Genomic DNA, 15,511 nt, shown 5'->3' on the forward strand with positions numbered 1-15,511 from the left:
TTGTAAATGCTGTTAGAGAAATTTTACAATGATTGAGAAAATAGGAGCCGTTCATCTGATAAAATCTTACGGTGATGAAGGTAGGAAGTACCTAAGATAAAGTACCTGGTGCTTTCAAAATGTGGGACCAATTACCAAAAAGTGGGACCGAATACTAATTTAATTTAATTTTTATAAATACTTTCCCTAGATCAACGGCTAGAAAAAAGTTCAAGGTAAAAGTACTTGAAAGTACCCATCGGTACTTTACAATCATTGTAAAAGAGCTCATGTTGTTATTATATTCTATATATTAGCTTACAGTCAAACTTAAGATGGTTTGACTTAGGACAAAACTAGAAATATAGTGCTTATATTTAGGATGGTAGGAATACCAATAATAACCCAAGTCGAGCCGGCCCACGTCTCCTGCTAGTTCTAGTCTCTTCCTTTTCTCCTCCTTGCTACAGTTGAGAGCGGCGAAAAGGAGGAGCCCGGTGCTCCCGCCGGCGAGGGCGCGGTTCCTCTTCGCCTCCGGCGGGCCTCGTGGCCTCGGATGTGGAGGGGACCTGTGCTTCCTCGACCGGCGATGTAGTGTAGGTCCTAGGCTAGCTAGGTTAGGGTTTCCGGGCAGCGACGGCGAGGCGGCGGCGGCGGCGCAGCCATGGAATAAGTCCCTTCGGCCTCATCCCCGCTTCGTTGGTGCATACTCCGGCGCCGGCGAGAGGTCTGTGGGGGAGGAGCTCGCGAGGTCCGGAGTTTCCGCCCGCGTGGTGTCTACTCTGGATCTGTGTTGCTCCTGTGTAGGAGTCCTACCGGCGGTGCTTCAACTAGGTACAGATTGGAGCTCGCCGGGTTCTTGCAGTGGGATAGCTAAGGGGTTCGTGGTGGTTGGGTGGATGGAATCTCTCCTGCTTCTTGCTGTTCGTCGGCAAAATGAGTGGTTCCATGGCCTCAGGCGCTCGGGGTGCATCCCCAGCCGACATGCTTTCTTCGTTGCTTCATTCTGCGGCTCATCTCAACGCCTTCGTGCTATGGAGCTCCTGCTGGCTTTGGGTGTCCTGTTGTTCTTCTTCGGCCTCGGCGTTCGTCGTGGCCGAGGAGAGTGGCGGCGATGGAGACGAACGGCGGTTTCCACAAGCACAAGAGATCTGAGGGACTCGGTTGTAATTTTCTTTTCTTTCAGGGTCTTTTGTGTAAGCTTGTGGGTACAGCTGTCCCTTCTGTACACGTCTAGTAGGTTCCTGTATGGGCTTCGTTTCATATTTGTACGTCTTTTGGTATAATACAGGTACCGTTTAATCAAAAAAAAGGAATACCAATAATAACACTAAACTAATACGCATACCAGTAATATATCTCTGGAGGCTTCCATTATGTAGGTACTCGAAGCACAGTAACATTTCCTTTTGTTCTACACAGAAGGTTTTCATCCCATCTTAGAAAACCTTAGGTTGCGTGTGCACACAATAGCCCAAAAACCTTACTATATTGCTGTGCTTAACTGTCATTAGACAATCGATTACACGAGCAAATTTTCCATCTACATTGCCATGCGGTCCATATAGCCTTTTCACGGAAACAATCACATCTCCAAGGATTCCCTGTTTAACTGCCCTTGTTAGCATAACACTATTTACATAAATCATGGACACATAATAATCTATGGGCGTGTTTGGATCCAAGGGATAGAGCTATTTTTAGCCTAAAATAACTCAAAATAGCCCAAAATCCCCAAACATGAGGGCTAGTTTTTGGCTATTTGCAAATAATCCACCTCAAAAAACTATCTCACCCAAAGGGTGATTATTTGGGCTATTTCAGGTGGAGCCCACCATAGCAAGAGAGGTAATAGAACTTCAATGATTAGGAAAAGATGCTTTAAAGGCTAAATAGCTCTTCGATCCAAACATGTCAAGGCTATTTTATTGAAGAGCTATTTGGTTGAGCTAATTAGCTCTAGCCCAAATAGCTTTAGCCCTCGGATCCAAACACGGCCTATATCTATTTATATCTATACTATAAAGAATCAAAACAATTGAAATTAGCATGGACAAAAAAAATACCCTGTACCTCTCACAGACGACCCCATATGTCAGGCCCTGGTGCAGCGGCAGACCGAAAAAAACCTCTGATTCCGCCAAATCCATCGATCTTTTTTCACCGAGCCTCTCCGCTTCCCCGCCCGCGGTACCCACCCCGTCGATCACGCCTCCCACTTCTCCTTCCCCGCCGCATGCCTGCTCCTGCCTCCCAATCCCCTCCCCTCTGCAGTCCCCATCCATCCTCTCCATCGCGCCCCCTGGTGAGTCCCCATTGCGTGGCCTCTCGGCGGCGGCGCAATGCGGTCCCTCGCGGGGCACCACGAGCGTGCGGCCGAGCGCCGCTCCCTCGCGCAACCTCTCGGCGGCGGCGGCGGCCCTTGGCATGGCCCTTTCGTCTGCCTATCGTCTGCCATGGAGGGCCATGCCACGGCCAGTGTCCTCGTGGACGGCGCGCTGGCGGAGGCGACGCTCTGCAGCGGGGAGCTGCAGTGGCGCCGCTCGGGCGGAGGCGGCGCGGCGCGGCGGGGGAGCGGGGGCTGTCGATGGAGCGCGAGGTGCTCGGGGTCGACGCGAGGGGGAACGAGGTCGTCCTGAGGGCCTTCGTGGTGGCGGGCACGGCCAAGGCGAGGTCGTGCGCGTCCGGCGCGTGCACGGGAGGGAAGGGGGCCGAGAGGCGGTGCAGGCGGGACTTCGTGCTTGATATGCCTACCATCTCCTCCGCCGACCTCCACCCCAGGCGCGGCCTCCGCCGACCCAGCCCGTAGCCCCGCCTCCTCCCTCCCGTTCTCCCCCGTCGGCATCGGCGTCGCCGTTCCCCAGCCGCCCCCTGGCGTGGAGTGCGGATCCGCCGGGACCCGGATCGATTTCTTCATTCCTTGCATGTAAGCAACCCTAGCACTTGGGCGGGCGGGCCGTTCTCTCTGTTCCCCAGAATCTCGAATCCGAGTCGCGCGTGCTCGCCAACCCAGCCGTTTGTTGCGGATTCTTTTCCGTTCGTGGTTTAGAGTACGGCGGCGGCAACCCGAGTCGCGGCGAGGATGTCGGCGTGTCGCTCCGGGCACAGCGCGGATGGTGGCGCCCGGTGCAGCGGCCTTCTCGGATTAGCGGGACGGCGCTGGCGTGGATTGCGGCGGCCTTCTCGGCTCTAGGAGACCGGCAGCATCGATCCGAGACGGCGGCAACGGACACGGCGAGAATGTCGAGTGCAGGTACGGCCAATCGTTGCAGATACTTTCTATTTTTTTTTTACACATGAACCATGACGCTAAAAAGAATTTTCTACACTTCCCGCAAGATATTTCTAACTCCACCATGATCTGAATGCTTATTTGGATGTCTTCCATAATGCAAATAAATGTCACGCTTCTTTGTTCTCACATTGTAGCTCATGATTCATAACACATAATTGGTAGCTCATGATTCATCAAAATGGTCACATAGCCATTATGATATGAAAAGACATACAGAAATAGACATGCAGATGCAAATGTTCACTGTAATGGAAATGATATTAACGGTAGCGTGATTTCATGAAGTGCACATTTTCAGTAGAAGTGCACGAAGTTGAACTCTCTTCAGTAAATATTGATTCGGTTCTTGTTTTCTGGTTTTTTTAAAATATGTGCGTGCCGCACATGGGCATCTGCTAGTGCTTATGAACATTCGAGAACTAAAGTCACCTTGTAAACCATTCCAAATCCACCTTGATCAATCTCTTTCTCACTAGAGAAATTATTTGGAATGTTTTCCAAAAGTTATAAATCAAGAGTTGATGGCTTGCGCTTTCATCTAGTAAAATGCTCACCAGCACATTTTTTCAGCACGTTTTTCATTAAGAAGTATGCTCATCAGCACATGATGTTTACTATTTTTATCTGTCAATTATAGAAAACAGTATTATGTAAAAATAAGACCAGCTATGCTTGCTTATATTTGAAATATCATCAAAGCAAACTATATATATAGTAGCTCTATTTGATCCCTAGGTATGGAATATTCTATACCCGAACCTGCCTGTGCGCCCGATCGGTTCCGCCGCTCCCGTTTTTCCTTGCCCCGGTCCGCCCCAGTCTGACTCGCCCCCACCACCTTCTCCTCCGGAACCCACGAAACCCAGCGCCCCCCACCCCGCAGACGCGCGCCATCGCCTCCTCCCCCGGAGGCGCCCCCAATCCCATCGCCGTAACACTCTCATCCCGGCGCGTCTCGGCATCCTCGACCCTCATGTCGTCCCGGCGAGGCACTGCGCCGCCGGCTCCCGTACCGCCCCGACGAGGATGACCGCCTCCACGAGCTGCGGCACGGCGGCGCGGCGAGGGCCAGGCGCGTGCTGCGCGATGCGGGTCCTGGCGGCTTAGCGCGCGGGGCAGCGAGCGGCACGCGGGCGCAAGGAGCAGGGCGGCACGCAGATGGTCTAGGCGCGGCGCCGTCCGGCTGCTCGCCCTGGCTGCTCCCGCGCCGTGACGGCGAGCTGTCCTGGTTTCCCCCTCTGCGGTAACACCTCCCACCACTCCACCCCCCTTCCCACCCCGGTGGCGCACAAGCGGTTTTCTTTCCCCCAGCTCGCAATCCGTTTCCCGACGCCGTCGGCAGGTCAGTGCTGCCGCCGCTGTTGCCATCGACCGCTGGCCCGAGTTGCGACCCGATCCACATAATGAGCGGGAAGTCATCCATTGGCTCACCGTTGTCCGTTTAGAGCTCCGCGAGGTCGCTCCGCTGTCGTCGTCGTCGCCCCAGGTCAGTACCTGCCGCAGTGCCGCCGCTGCCGTTGCCGTTGACTGCCGGCTGGAGTCCTGCGACCCGATCCACCTAACGCGTGGGACCTCACCCATCGGCCCCTGCCTTCCGCTCCGCTGAAGCTTCATAAGCACGGCGCCGACTGGCTCAAAAGGCAAGATTCACTGCGGCAGCTCGGCTCGTCATCGTCACCAGAAGCTGTTGATTTCTTCCGAGGTTTCCTCGCCAACCACTCCCCTCCTCCATCCGATTCCCTGTGGTTCTCCCTGATTTTCCATAGAGGCTTGTGTAGGTAATAGCTCTTTTTAATTCCCGTGTGTACAAGAAGGAACATCAATATCAAGCAGGTCGAACAGCATAGATGGGTGAGGACAGATCCCTCAGCTCCATGCTAAGGTCTCTTCCTCATCGTGTGTTTTTCATTGGAGGCAATAGTGAGATCGATGAACTGCTCATTCCCCTTCCCATGTTCTTTCCTGTAATACATCGGTCTCACATTGACCAAGATTGAACAACTATCCGTATCCTCTACAAATCAAAGATCTCGTGCACTAAATTGCTCAATTCCTCCGATTCACCCTCTGTCCTCAAATCCCCACAGCCACAGATCCATTCCTCTCCATATCAATCTTTTCTGAATCGAATTAGTTTGCTTCTTTTTTCTAGGCACGGCAGCTAGTTATTTAAGTATTCGTGGATTAATTGAGTTGTTCATAACTTAATTTCGGGTTTGCAATTTTGTTCAGGCTGTAAAATTTGGCGAAATCTTTTGTGACCACATGGGTTACGTTGGAAAGGAAATTCAGATCCCATGTATATGGTAAGATTTAACACCATATCAGTTTTGTTTCCTCAATTGTTTCCATTGTCAGTGAGATTCATTTCTTCATGGAGATGATTATGCAGTGGCTTTGTTGCTGCTGGCTGCTTATAATTAAATCGGCTGCCACTCGGTGCTTTGTCTTCCACTATGATTTTTTACTTGATACATGATGGCAAACAATCAGCCATGAATCCCCCAACCTCTGCTTACTCTGAATCAAGCATAGCCTCTGAAGCGCCCTCTGAACATGTGTGTCAGGATTAGCGATGATGGCCACACGACTGTTGGACGGCCACACGGCAGCTTGCTGTTCCCTCACTGGAGCTGCACATTTCTACAGATGAGTCTTCACTGATGTCAGTGCCCCTCTTTTCTCAAGTTCATTTGTTTTCCCCTGCTGTTGCTAGATTGCCCTTGTTTTTTTTTTTGATAGGTAGATTGCCCTTGTTGGTGGCGATGATTTGTGATAATGGTTTAGAGGTTGGACAAAGAAGTCAAGTAGGGGCATGCCTGTTGGTGCTTTCAGTCAATTAGCCTTGATTACCCATGTGCATCTGCTGTACACCATCCTAAGTGCTGGCTGCTGTTGTCTTCTCTAGTTCTCTGTCCATTGGGAAGATCAGCTACAAGAGCAAGAATGAGATGCGTATGTGCTCATATGAGAGCTTACGTTCCTGAACTTCTCTTTGAGATGCTCCATTGAACACGCTTGAGTCCTTGACATTGCACTGTGAAGCACTCAACCTCAGACCTGAATAAGCCTGTAGTCTGTAGAGCACCTTTTGTCAAGGTGCTGATCCCTAGGACCATCTTTCCTGCAAAACGTTTCAGACGGTTTTGCAAATTCTTGTCTGCTAATTCATTTTGGCATCCCATTGTGTCTGTTCTTCGGTTCCCATTCATTTTATTTTGGCTCTTATGTGAGATGTGTTCTGCAAACTGATGTCTACCTAGGATTATTTTTTGTATAGAGTAATTTTTAGTTTACTTTTTTCAATAAAAGGTTGCAATGATCAGATTGTCAATTACATTATTCGCTAAATGAACTAGCCTTTTGTTATTTTCCTGAAATCCTATCATTATCTCTTTTAAATTATATTAAACTTTAGGTTTAGGTCCTATTTTGTGTTGGACCTGTTGGACTAATAATTCATGACTAGCTATATTATCTGATGGCTTAATGTTTCAAAAAAATGCTGGCTTAATGTGGTTTTAATTGATCTCATGTGGTAATCAGGCTCATTGCTGGTGCTGGTACCATGGTGTGGATATCTATCATCTGGGAGTAGGTAGGTCGCTGGGAGTGTCTTTGGATATATATGCTTCCTTCTATCCAGGTGCCATGTGTTCCTCGGTGAGATTGGCTAGGTACCAGAGGTGAACTCTATTCTTTTTTTGAAATGAACTGTATCTTGTTTGTTGAAAAAAACTGTACCTTGTTTTCGGTAAATCTCATGTCCTGGATACTTCTGACAATAGCAACTGAGCATTGAGTTGTGATCTTGACGTAACCAAGCCTTCTGCATGCTCTGCCTCATGTTGTAGTTTGTACCGATTATACTGTGCTGATTTTTTTCCTTCTTAACAATCATTTTTTGCAAATTCCAAATTTGATGTGCTAATCTATAAGTAGGCTGATGGAGGCACAGAAAAGCTTGATTCCTAATTGAAGGCGCTAATCCTTTTTTCTCAATAGCTATTGTATTAGAATCCTCTCATATTAATCCAGCCCAACCACCCTCCATTTGTTAGCTTGAATCAGCGTTATAAGTATAGATTGATGACAATTCCACCATGATTTTGTATTCTTTACTCATTTGACGGTAGCGATGTTTTTGCATCTGTGCATCATCCCAAGATGGTGTATTTAGTTCTCTACTCCCTCCATCGTGAAGGTCAGCCATGAGAGCAAAAACGCGATGTATGTGTACTCAAATGGGACTTCATTTCCTGAATTTCATTCTCTGAAAGGCTCCATTGAATCCGTAGTGTCCCTCTCTTGTGGATTCAAATGAGACGTGCACCATGCTCCTCTCATCTGTATTCAGGATTGTTAGATCTTTATATGATTCTGAATTATAGAACTATAAACAAAAAAAAATACATCGACTGAGGCACAGAAAAGCATGAGTTAGATGTGGGTTAATTTGCATTTCAGAATTAATTCGTAACCCCAAAAGAAATCGTTCCTTTTAGACAAGGGTATGCAGTATGCAATTAACTGATAGAGTGTACTCACAAAAGATAGGGTGAACTTCAATCTGGTTCTGTCAGATTTCAGAGCATATTGACAGTGTGTAATACTATCTAGAGTCCAGGTTTCTGCCTTGTTTGGCCCATGAAATTTGGAATAACTTTTTGCATGTTGCCTTGTTTTTGACTGTCAATTACGTTAGATAATATGTATATGTAATCCAAAAGAAAGGTGTACAATTATCAGCCTATTAGTAGTCCCAAATTTTTGTGATGTATCTGTGCAGGAGCAACTAGTTCAGCTTTGTTCTAGTTTGGTGACGCGAGCAGTCCCAAATTTCCCTTTGTGTGCAGACCAAAGACCCTTTCCACGAGAGCATCTTCAGCATGATGCTCCTTGGGAAGCTCAGCTGTTGGCATAAGAGGTAAGCAACCTTCTCTTGTTGGTTGGTTACTTTAAGATATGTTGATTGTTTATTGGAAAAAGACACGCTAACCTGTTTAATCGATTTACACTTTTAGTCGCTTTATATTAAACATGTCTTTAGTCTGTAGATAAAATGTGTAGTAATTGGATTTATTGTTTTTATGTGGCTAGTGAAGGAGGAGTTCTTCAGCTAGGACAGTTGTTATATTGTTGGAAATCTCATTCAGAATTGATTTTTTGTATGTGCCATATGGAGAAAGAATGTGCTTTCCTTTGTGTTGATCGTAGCTGTTTACTTGGGTATGTTCAGGACTTTGCTGCTGTATAGTAAATTTCAATATATTACCAAGCTGTAAATGACTAGTATATTTGGTGGCTACTGCCCAAGATATTATTAATCTACATGGATTGAACATGCTGTTGTATGCTCATATTGGACGAGTGACCGTTCAGCCGAACCATTATCTATCTATTATACATGCATTCTGAACTATTTCCATCTTCCTGCAGCTCCAAGGTAACATTTGAGCAGATTGGTCAAAACAAGTTTGAGTTTTGTTTGCATTGTGGAAGACATCGAAACAAGCTGTTAGATGACGATGAAGGCTGAAATACCTCAAGGGACTAGAAAATTCATGTTAGCATAATTGTCCATGTCTTTTGGAGACATCCATTTGTATGACTGTAATATGAACCTGCTTCCTAAGTCCTAACCCTTCAGATGGCGCAAGTAGCTTATTTGCTTCAATTGTGTGCCAATCATTCACAATTTAGATAGTTGGCCCGAGATATGTAAATTATACACTAATTATAAGATAAGGTTTCCCATGGGCCAGCCTTTTTTTTCATTGTTTACATGTTCATCCGTGTACGGTGTACGAGCTGCCATATGAATTAGGAAATAGTTAAAGAGGTAGCCACACTTAAACATTAGTACTAAAAAAAAGCATCAACTGAATCGCTGAGCCCTGAGCTATATAATCGTCAGTTCGTCACACGTGCCCGTGAAAGCATCTGCTTAGCTAAATCACATCCTGAACGCTGGGAAAAAAACGGGAACCGCACAGAGAAGTCTCATCCTGCACGCTGGAAATAAAAAAGAAACAGAACCGCACATAGTAGCGGTCTAGCGCAGCGCAGGAAACAATAAAAAAGCCGGAACCGCACGGAGAAGCGGTCGACGTGGGGTGCTGGCGCTGGGAGTCCGGGACTCGGACGTGGGCCGTAGGTTGGCTGTGATTGGTACTGAATAATATTGAGTACCCAGGATATGAAATATAATAAAGTGTATTTATTATAGTAAATACATAGAGGCAACCAATCACAGCTCATTCCTCCGCCGCCCACCAAGACACATGCATGCAGGGAATGTTTTTCTGATTCGGAACGAAAAATGCAATATCTCCTAAACTGTAGCTTCGATTCCAAATCCGTTTGCATCAGGTTGCTGGAAAAAAATGCTTAACAAACCGAGATCTATGAAGGCTATATTTGATGAACTTTTTTTTCAAGTATGTAATTACAACTTTATTGTACTATGAGTTGCCATCACAGGTACAACACAATTGCAACTTGGCTGCAGCGTAATTAGTGCTTGTTAGACAGATTGCTACTGGATGGAATTCATTGCAACTGGCAGCGAACCAGTTGTAACTGGACGCGAACCAGTTGCAACTATATGCACTCTGAATTGCAATCACAACAATAATAGAATTGCAACTGGGCGCAAACCAGTTTTGACTGTACACAAAACCAGTTGCAAATCAGACTGACCCGGTTGCAACTGGGCACGAACCAGTTGCAACTCAAACCAACCTAGTTGCAACTGAACGCGAACCAGCTGCAACTGGGTGCGAATCGGTTGTAATCAGACCGATCCGGTTGCAACTGGACGCGAACCAATTACAACTCAGACCGACCTGGTTGTAACTAGACACGAACCAATTGCAACTATATGCACTCTGAATTGCAATCACAACAATAATAGAATTGCAACTGGGCGCAAACCAGTTTCGACTGAACACAAAACCAGTTGCAAATCAAACCGACCCGGTTGCAACTGGGCACGAACTAGTTGCAACTCAAACCAACCCCAACTGGACGCGAACCAGCTACAACTGGACGCGAATCGGTTGTAATCAAACCGACCCGGTTGTATGAAACCTCATTTTCATTTTTTTTTCACCGTGGGCAAGCCCGAATTTCATTACTTGGAGCATCGAAATTACAGCAAAAGCGTTAACAGCCAGCTAGGGTCCGAAATTTAAAGGCTTCAAACGAAAAGAAAAAAGCTACCACAGGTACCACGAGGTCACTCCCCTAGAAGGACAACTAAGCCAAGCTCCTGAGCAACAAAACAACTGACAGAGAATGCGCTGCCAAAGCAGAACGCAGCCCTTACACCAGCAGGACACCTAAGACAGTAGCAAGAAAGGAACTGCTAGTAACCAAAGAAACACACGGACAAACGCAGAGCGAGCGCCCCCTCTTTTTCTTCCAAGCTTCTTCCACTGAATCAACACTGCAACAGCACTTGACCCTTGCCCTCGCTCCGTGGATGGAAGTGTGGGGCTGCTTGTTTGAGGATGTTCGCGCCATCCTCCAGCATCTTTTCCTCACCCCCATTCTGCAGACCTGCCCAGTAAGAAATGAAAGAACTAGCTGAGCAGATGATCTCCGTAGGAGACCTGGTTAACTTCCCCTCAAAGGAGTATTTGTTCCTGGCCAGCCAAAGCGCCCAGCAAATGGCCGAGAGCCCAACCATGTGAAAATTCTTTTTTTCTTTTAAGATACTCTTAATCCAAAACCAAAATTGTCATGTGGGGCGTCCAGTACAGCCGCCGCAAGGGCCGCGCCGCAGCAGCCGCAGAGGGCCACGCGCCTGATTAGTAGGGATTTGTTTCCTAGTTTGTTTTGGAAAGACTCTATATTATCTAGATGTAATCGTGTGGAAGAGGCAAGCAATAACAAAACTCCTTCCAAACCTATCTCTTCTCTCTAGTCTCCCTCCTGCTCACCATAGATCAACCGGAGCAAAGGCCGGACGGTCATACCGGCCATAGCTACGAGCTTCGTAGTCGAGGGCCTGCTACCCTAGGCACCAATGGCCGAGAGCCCAACCATGTGAAAATTCTTTTTTTCTTTTAAGATACTCTTAATCCAAAACCAAAATTGCTCCATAGAAGCAGGTTTGCACCTGGCTCCTAGGACATAGGCCACCATGCTCCAGACATATTTTGCCATGGAACAATCAAAGAAGAGAAGCGGAATGGTTTCATTTTCATTACAGAAAGCACATTTATGGTCACCCGACCAGTTTCTTTTCAGCAAGTTGTCCTTTGTTTGGATGGCATTGTGGTAGATTAGCCACATCCATATTTTAATTTTCAAAGGGATCTTGGCATTCCAGATATCGTTATGGTGTGTCCCAACTTCGTTAGAGCAAAGATGGGAGTAAATGGTTTTAACAGAAAAAAGTCCAGTTTTTTCCCACCTCCAAATTGGTGAATCCTCATCATCATTGAGAGCACAGGAGTGGAACAAAATCACTCAGCATCCTCCATTGTTCTTGCAGCCTGGCATCCAACCAGCGTCTGAAGGAAAGTCTCCAGTTTTTTCATGCAACTCTCTCCACAATAATTTTCTGATCATTACAGATCTCATATAATTCAGGAAATTTTCCATTAAGGGAATATCACCACACCAGGCGTCCAGCCAGAAATCAGTATTTGACCCCTTACCAATCCTCATTTTATGCCCTTTAAAATAACTGTCCCTGAACCCTGATTGAGAGTAGATCATTCCAGGCTGGGGAATTAGCTTGTTTCCTTTTCAGCTGGGCAACACAGGAGTTTTTCACATATTTTTTCCTCACTATTTCCTGCCATAGACCTTCTCTCGTTTCTAATTTCCACCATCATTTACACAACAGACCAATATTCAATTTCCTCATTTTCATAATCAAGAACATTCTTCAAATCTTTAATTGGCTTGTCTTGGAGTTCTAATGGGAGCATGGAAAGCTCATGAAAGAACCTCAGGAACATCTCCTGGTTGAAGTTGTGGAATGACAGATACTTTTGATAGTCAGCGTTCCAAGAGAACTGAGAAATATCTTTTGAATCCTCCATGTCCCTAGCGTGGGATGCATTAGAGACATAACTGGCATCAGACAATGCAAAAGATGTATTGCTGTGGTCAATCACAAAACTGTTCTCCTTTCCAGCAATGAGAGGTACAGAAACATTGTGCAAACTTGACATAGAGTAACCATGCAATTGCTCTGGTAAGTAACTATAAGCACTTTCACTTGGAGGTATAAAATCTGAAAGCGTAAAACCATGCTCTTTGCACCAATTGCAAATGAGATCTCTCATGCAGGTATTTGGGATCATGGAGAAGTTCTCTAGCTTTATCTGTGTCCTAGGACAAGTATCATATCCTTCATTGAACCATCTCTCAATATTTTCTCTTTCATAAGTCTGTCCAGATGTTATTACAACAGGATCATGCATTAGCTTCGTTGATATTGGGCAGCAGAACTCCGCAGGCGGAGTAGCGGCTCCAGACATACTATTGTGATCATCATAAATCCGAAAGTCTGTTGTTGTGTAGCATTTTTCAGGAGGGCTGGCATCACTGGAAGTTGTGCTTGGAGTTAAAGACTGACTTTCAGATTGTATATTCTCAATCCGTTCACCAGTCTCTGATCTTATGATCTTTCCATACTTCTTAATGAGGTACAGAAAGCACTTAAGGACCCCCTCCTTTTTTGGATCATTACCCTTAACCTTGTCAAGCAGTCTCTTGATTGCTCGTCTTTCAATTAAGAGAGCTTTAGGAGATGTCAGGTCCAACTTTGAAGCAGCCTGCAGGAATGTCCCACGTTCTAATTCTTCACTTGCGTCGGACTGCCGGAGCATATGTAAAATGGCTTTGCCAGCCTCTTCTTCTATTGGATCAAGAACAAATTTGACATCCCGGAGATCATCGTGAACTTCGGCAATCTGTATGCAGTAATGTAATAACAATGAAACAAATTGCAATACATGAACTTAAATGGTGAAGCAATATATTCTTATGCATAGGCCCACATAATGCCTACAAGTGAATATAAGCACATTCTGGATGAGTTGTAGTTCACAGCAGGTAAAATGCAGGCATGGTACATTGTTCTATAAGCTATTGGAACATAATGCGGCAAGTGGACAAGTCGATCATTTTCCTTGAAACTGGTACTAGCAAAAATTGAACTAACTGGCACAGATAAAATAGACTAAAACAGCAAACCACGTCAGCTAACCTGATTAGCAAGTGCTGGTGGAAACATATTCCGAATAAGAAACAAACTCCGCCTAAGTGAGTCCCTGATCCTTTCACATCTTGCTACAATCGCCTCTCCAGTAATAGCCTGAATCATGAATATCCAAAATCATCAAACATTTTTCTTAAAAAACATTAAAACAATATAGATAGGATAGCAGAATATTTAGTTTCCATCAAGACAACGTACCAAGTAGAGCTTACTACAATCAATGCAGTGTAGAGTTATGAGTTTCCCTTTCTCAACAACATTATATAAGTTGCTTAATTCCTGTATGCCTGCTTTACAACCTGGTCGAGCTGCCTCTATTGATGGAAGAATAGAAGAAACCTTATCCAATATCATTGTCATCTCATTACACATTGAGCTGTGAACCTAAAAGAGCAAAATAGTGAAACATGAACCACATCAACAATAATGGAAAGAACAGACTTGAAATTTACACATCCAGCGAAAAAGATCTATAAGAATAATCTAAAAGATGAATCAAGCTTCCAGCAATGAAATGAAATCATAGGCAAAAAAAAAGCTTGGTAAAAATGAGCTCCTCTTTAATATCAGGTCACTAGACATTCAAACGCAAGGATTTGTGTTGTTTAACGGCTGTTCTCATGTCTTTGACCGAGAACTGGCAGGGGATCATAGTTCTTAAAGGCGTCGCCTAGGCGACGCCAAGGTGTCAAGGCGCTCAGGGAGGCCAAGGCGTCGCCGACGCCCAGCAAGAAGAGCGGAAGAGCAAGGGGAAGGAGCGACCGGGAGATGAAAGGAGCAAGAAGGTTACCAGAACTAGCAGGCGACGATCTCTGCCTTCCTCATCCTCGACGGCACCGGCGCCGGCGGGATCTGGCCCCCAAGAGAGAGAATGCAGGCCGCCAGCACCTGGAATCCTCGGCGGCGGTGCTCTGCTCCGTCTCTGCCTACCTGCCGGCGCCCCTTCCTGGAGCGGCGGCGCTGGTGCTCCATCTGGGGGTGGCTGCGGCAAGGAGGACTGGCGGCGCTGGTGAGGAGGACTGGCGGCGCTGGTGCTCTGTCTGGGAGGAGCGGGCAAGCGGCGGCGCACGACGATAGGGTGGAGAGGGTGGGCTCACGGGAGGACTGATGAGTAGTTTATGGGCTGGTAGTGACTTGGTGGGCTGGGCCTTACATTCTTCTCGGGCCTTTTCTCTTTTATTTCTTCTTTTCTCATTTCTTTTCCCCTTTATACTGCTAATATGCTGCTTTTACGTTGGTGTATGGCGTCGCCTCGCCTCGCCTAGGCGTCCAGAGGAGGTAGGGCGCCACACCTCGCCTCAACGCCTTAAGAACAATGGGTAATATATGTATATAGTTCTCAGTTGGCCCTATTGTAGTAATGCTTGATCTGATAAACCATGACGCATAGCGCAAAGCAATGATGGATTGCGTATATTTTTTGACTCATGTTTAGTTTTTATTTTATGATTTTTGTAATCAAGTATTATGTGTCTTGCGCTATAAATCTTTTCGCTTCCCGTAGCAACGCACGGGCATGTAGCTAGTAAATCATATTTTTAAAGAATATTTCTATAGATTATATGCGTAAAAGTTATGTTACAATTACGCTTGATAATACTCTCATAAAATATTATGCTGAAAATAATAAATATCTATGTGTGTATAAGCTATCTTGAAAAGTTTTCAAACATGGAAACATCTCTCAAAATTCTACAATTTCTTGTAGGAGTTGTACTTAAAAGTTATCCCAAGAAAAAGTTGTGCATTACGTTCTTGCACAAATTACTCTGAAAAGTTATTATATGAGGATACATAGAGATTTGTATGAATTAGTTATAAACTACAAAAATAAAAAATTAGGAAAAAAGTTTTTCTAAAATAAAAAAGGAAAAACTCGGAGACTTTTGGCGCGGGAACCAGAAAGCCCTTAAATTTTATCGGGTGTTTCAAAGGCGAGGAGACCAGAATGTACGTATCCAGAAAGGCCCAATAAGCAAAGCAAGGAAAATTCG

At 45.7% G+C, this 15,511-nt stretch overlaps 1 protein-coding gene and 1 long non-coding RNA gene across 6 annotated transcripts; one reads left to right on the forward strand and one right to left on the reverse strand.

The window, feature by feature from the left end:
• Positions 1 to 4,682: 4,682 nt before the first annotated feature.
• On the forward strand, positions 4,683 to 9,058 carry LOC120686733. Of its 5 annotated transcripts, none has more exons than XR_005680348.1 (5): positions 4,683 to 4,976; positions 5,507 to 5,580; positions 5,842 to 5,939; positions 6,821 to 8,201; positions 8,714 to 9,058. It is a non-coding gene; the product is annotated as an uncharacterized LOC120686733 (long non-coding RNA). The 5 variants fall into 5 exon arrangements; XR_005680349.1 differs by lacking the exon at positions 4,683 to 4,976 and adding an exon at positions 5,001 to 5,156; XR_005680350.1 differs by lacking the exon at positions 4,683 to 4,976 and adding an exon at positions 5,002 to 5,194.
• Positions 9,059 to 11,462: 2,404 nt separating this feature from the next.
• On the reverse strand, positions 11,463 to 13,949 carry LOC120685281 (U-box domain-containing protein 45-like). The gene is made up of 3 exons (XM_039967108.1): positions 13,716 to 13,949; positions 13,506 to 13,613; positions 11,463 to 13,209 (listed from the first exon to the last, which is right to left on the reverse strand). The coding sequence occupies exons 1-3, from the start codon at positions 13,887 to 13,889 to the stop codon at positions 12,124 to 12,126; spliced, it is 1,368 nt and encodes a 455-aa protein (XP_039823042.1). The 5' UTR covers positions 13,890 to 13,949; the 3' UTR covers positions 11,463 to 12,123.
• Between the last annotated feature and the right edge of the window lie 1,562 nt (positions 13,950 to 15,511).

The sequence above is a fragment of the Panicum virgatum genome, chromosome 8N (assembly GCF_016808335.1).
Source record: "Panicum virgatum strain AP13 chromosome 8N, P.virgatum_v5, whole genome shotgun sequence".
Classification (NCBI taxonomy): Eukaryota; Viridiplantae; Streptophyta; class Magnoliopsida; order Poales; family Poaceae; genus Panicum; species Panicum virgatum.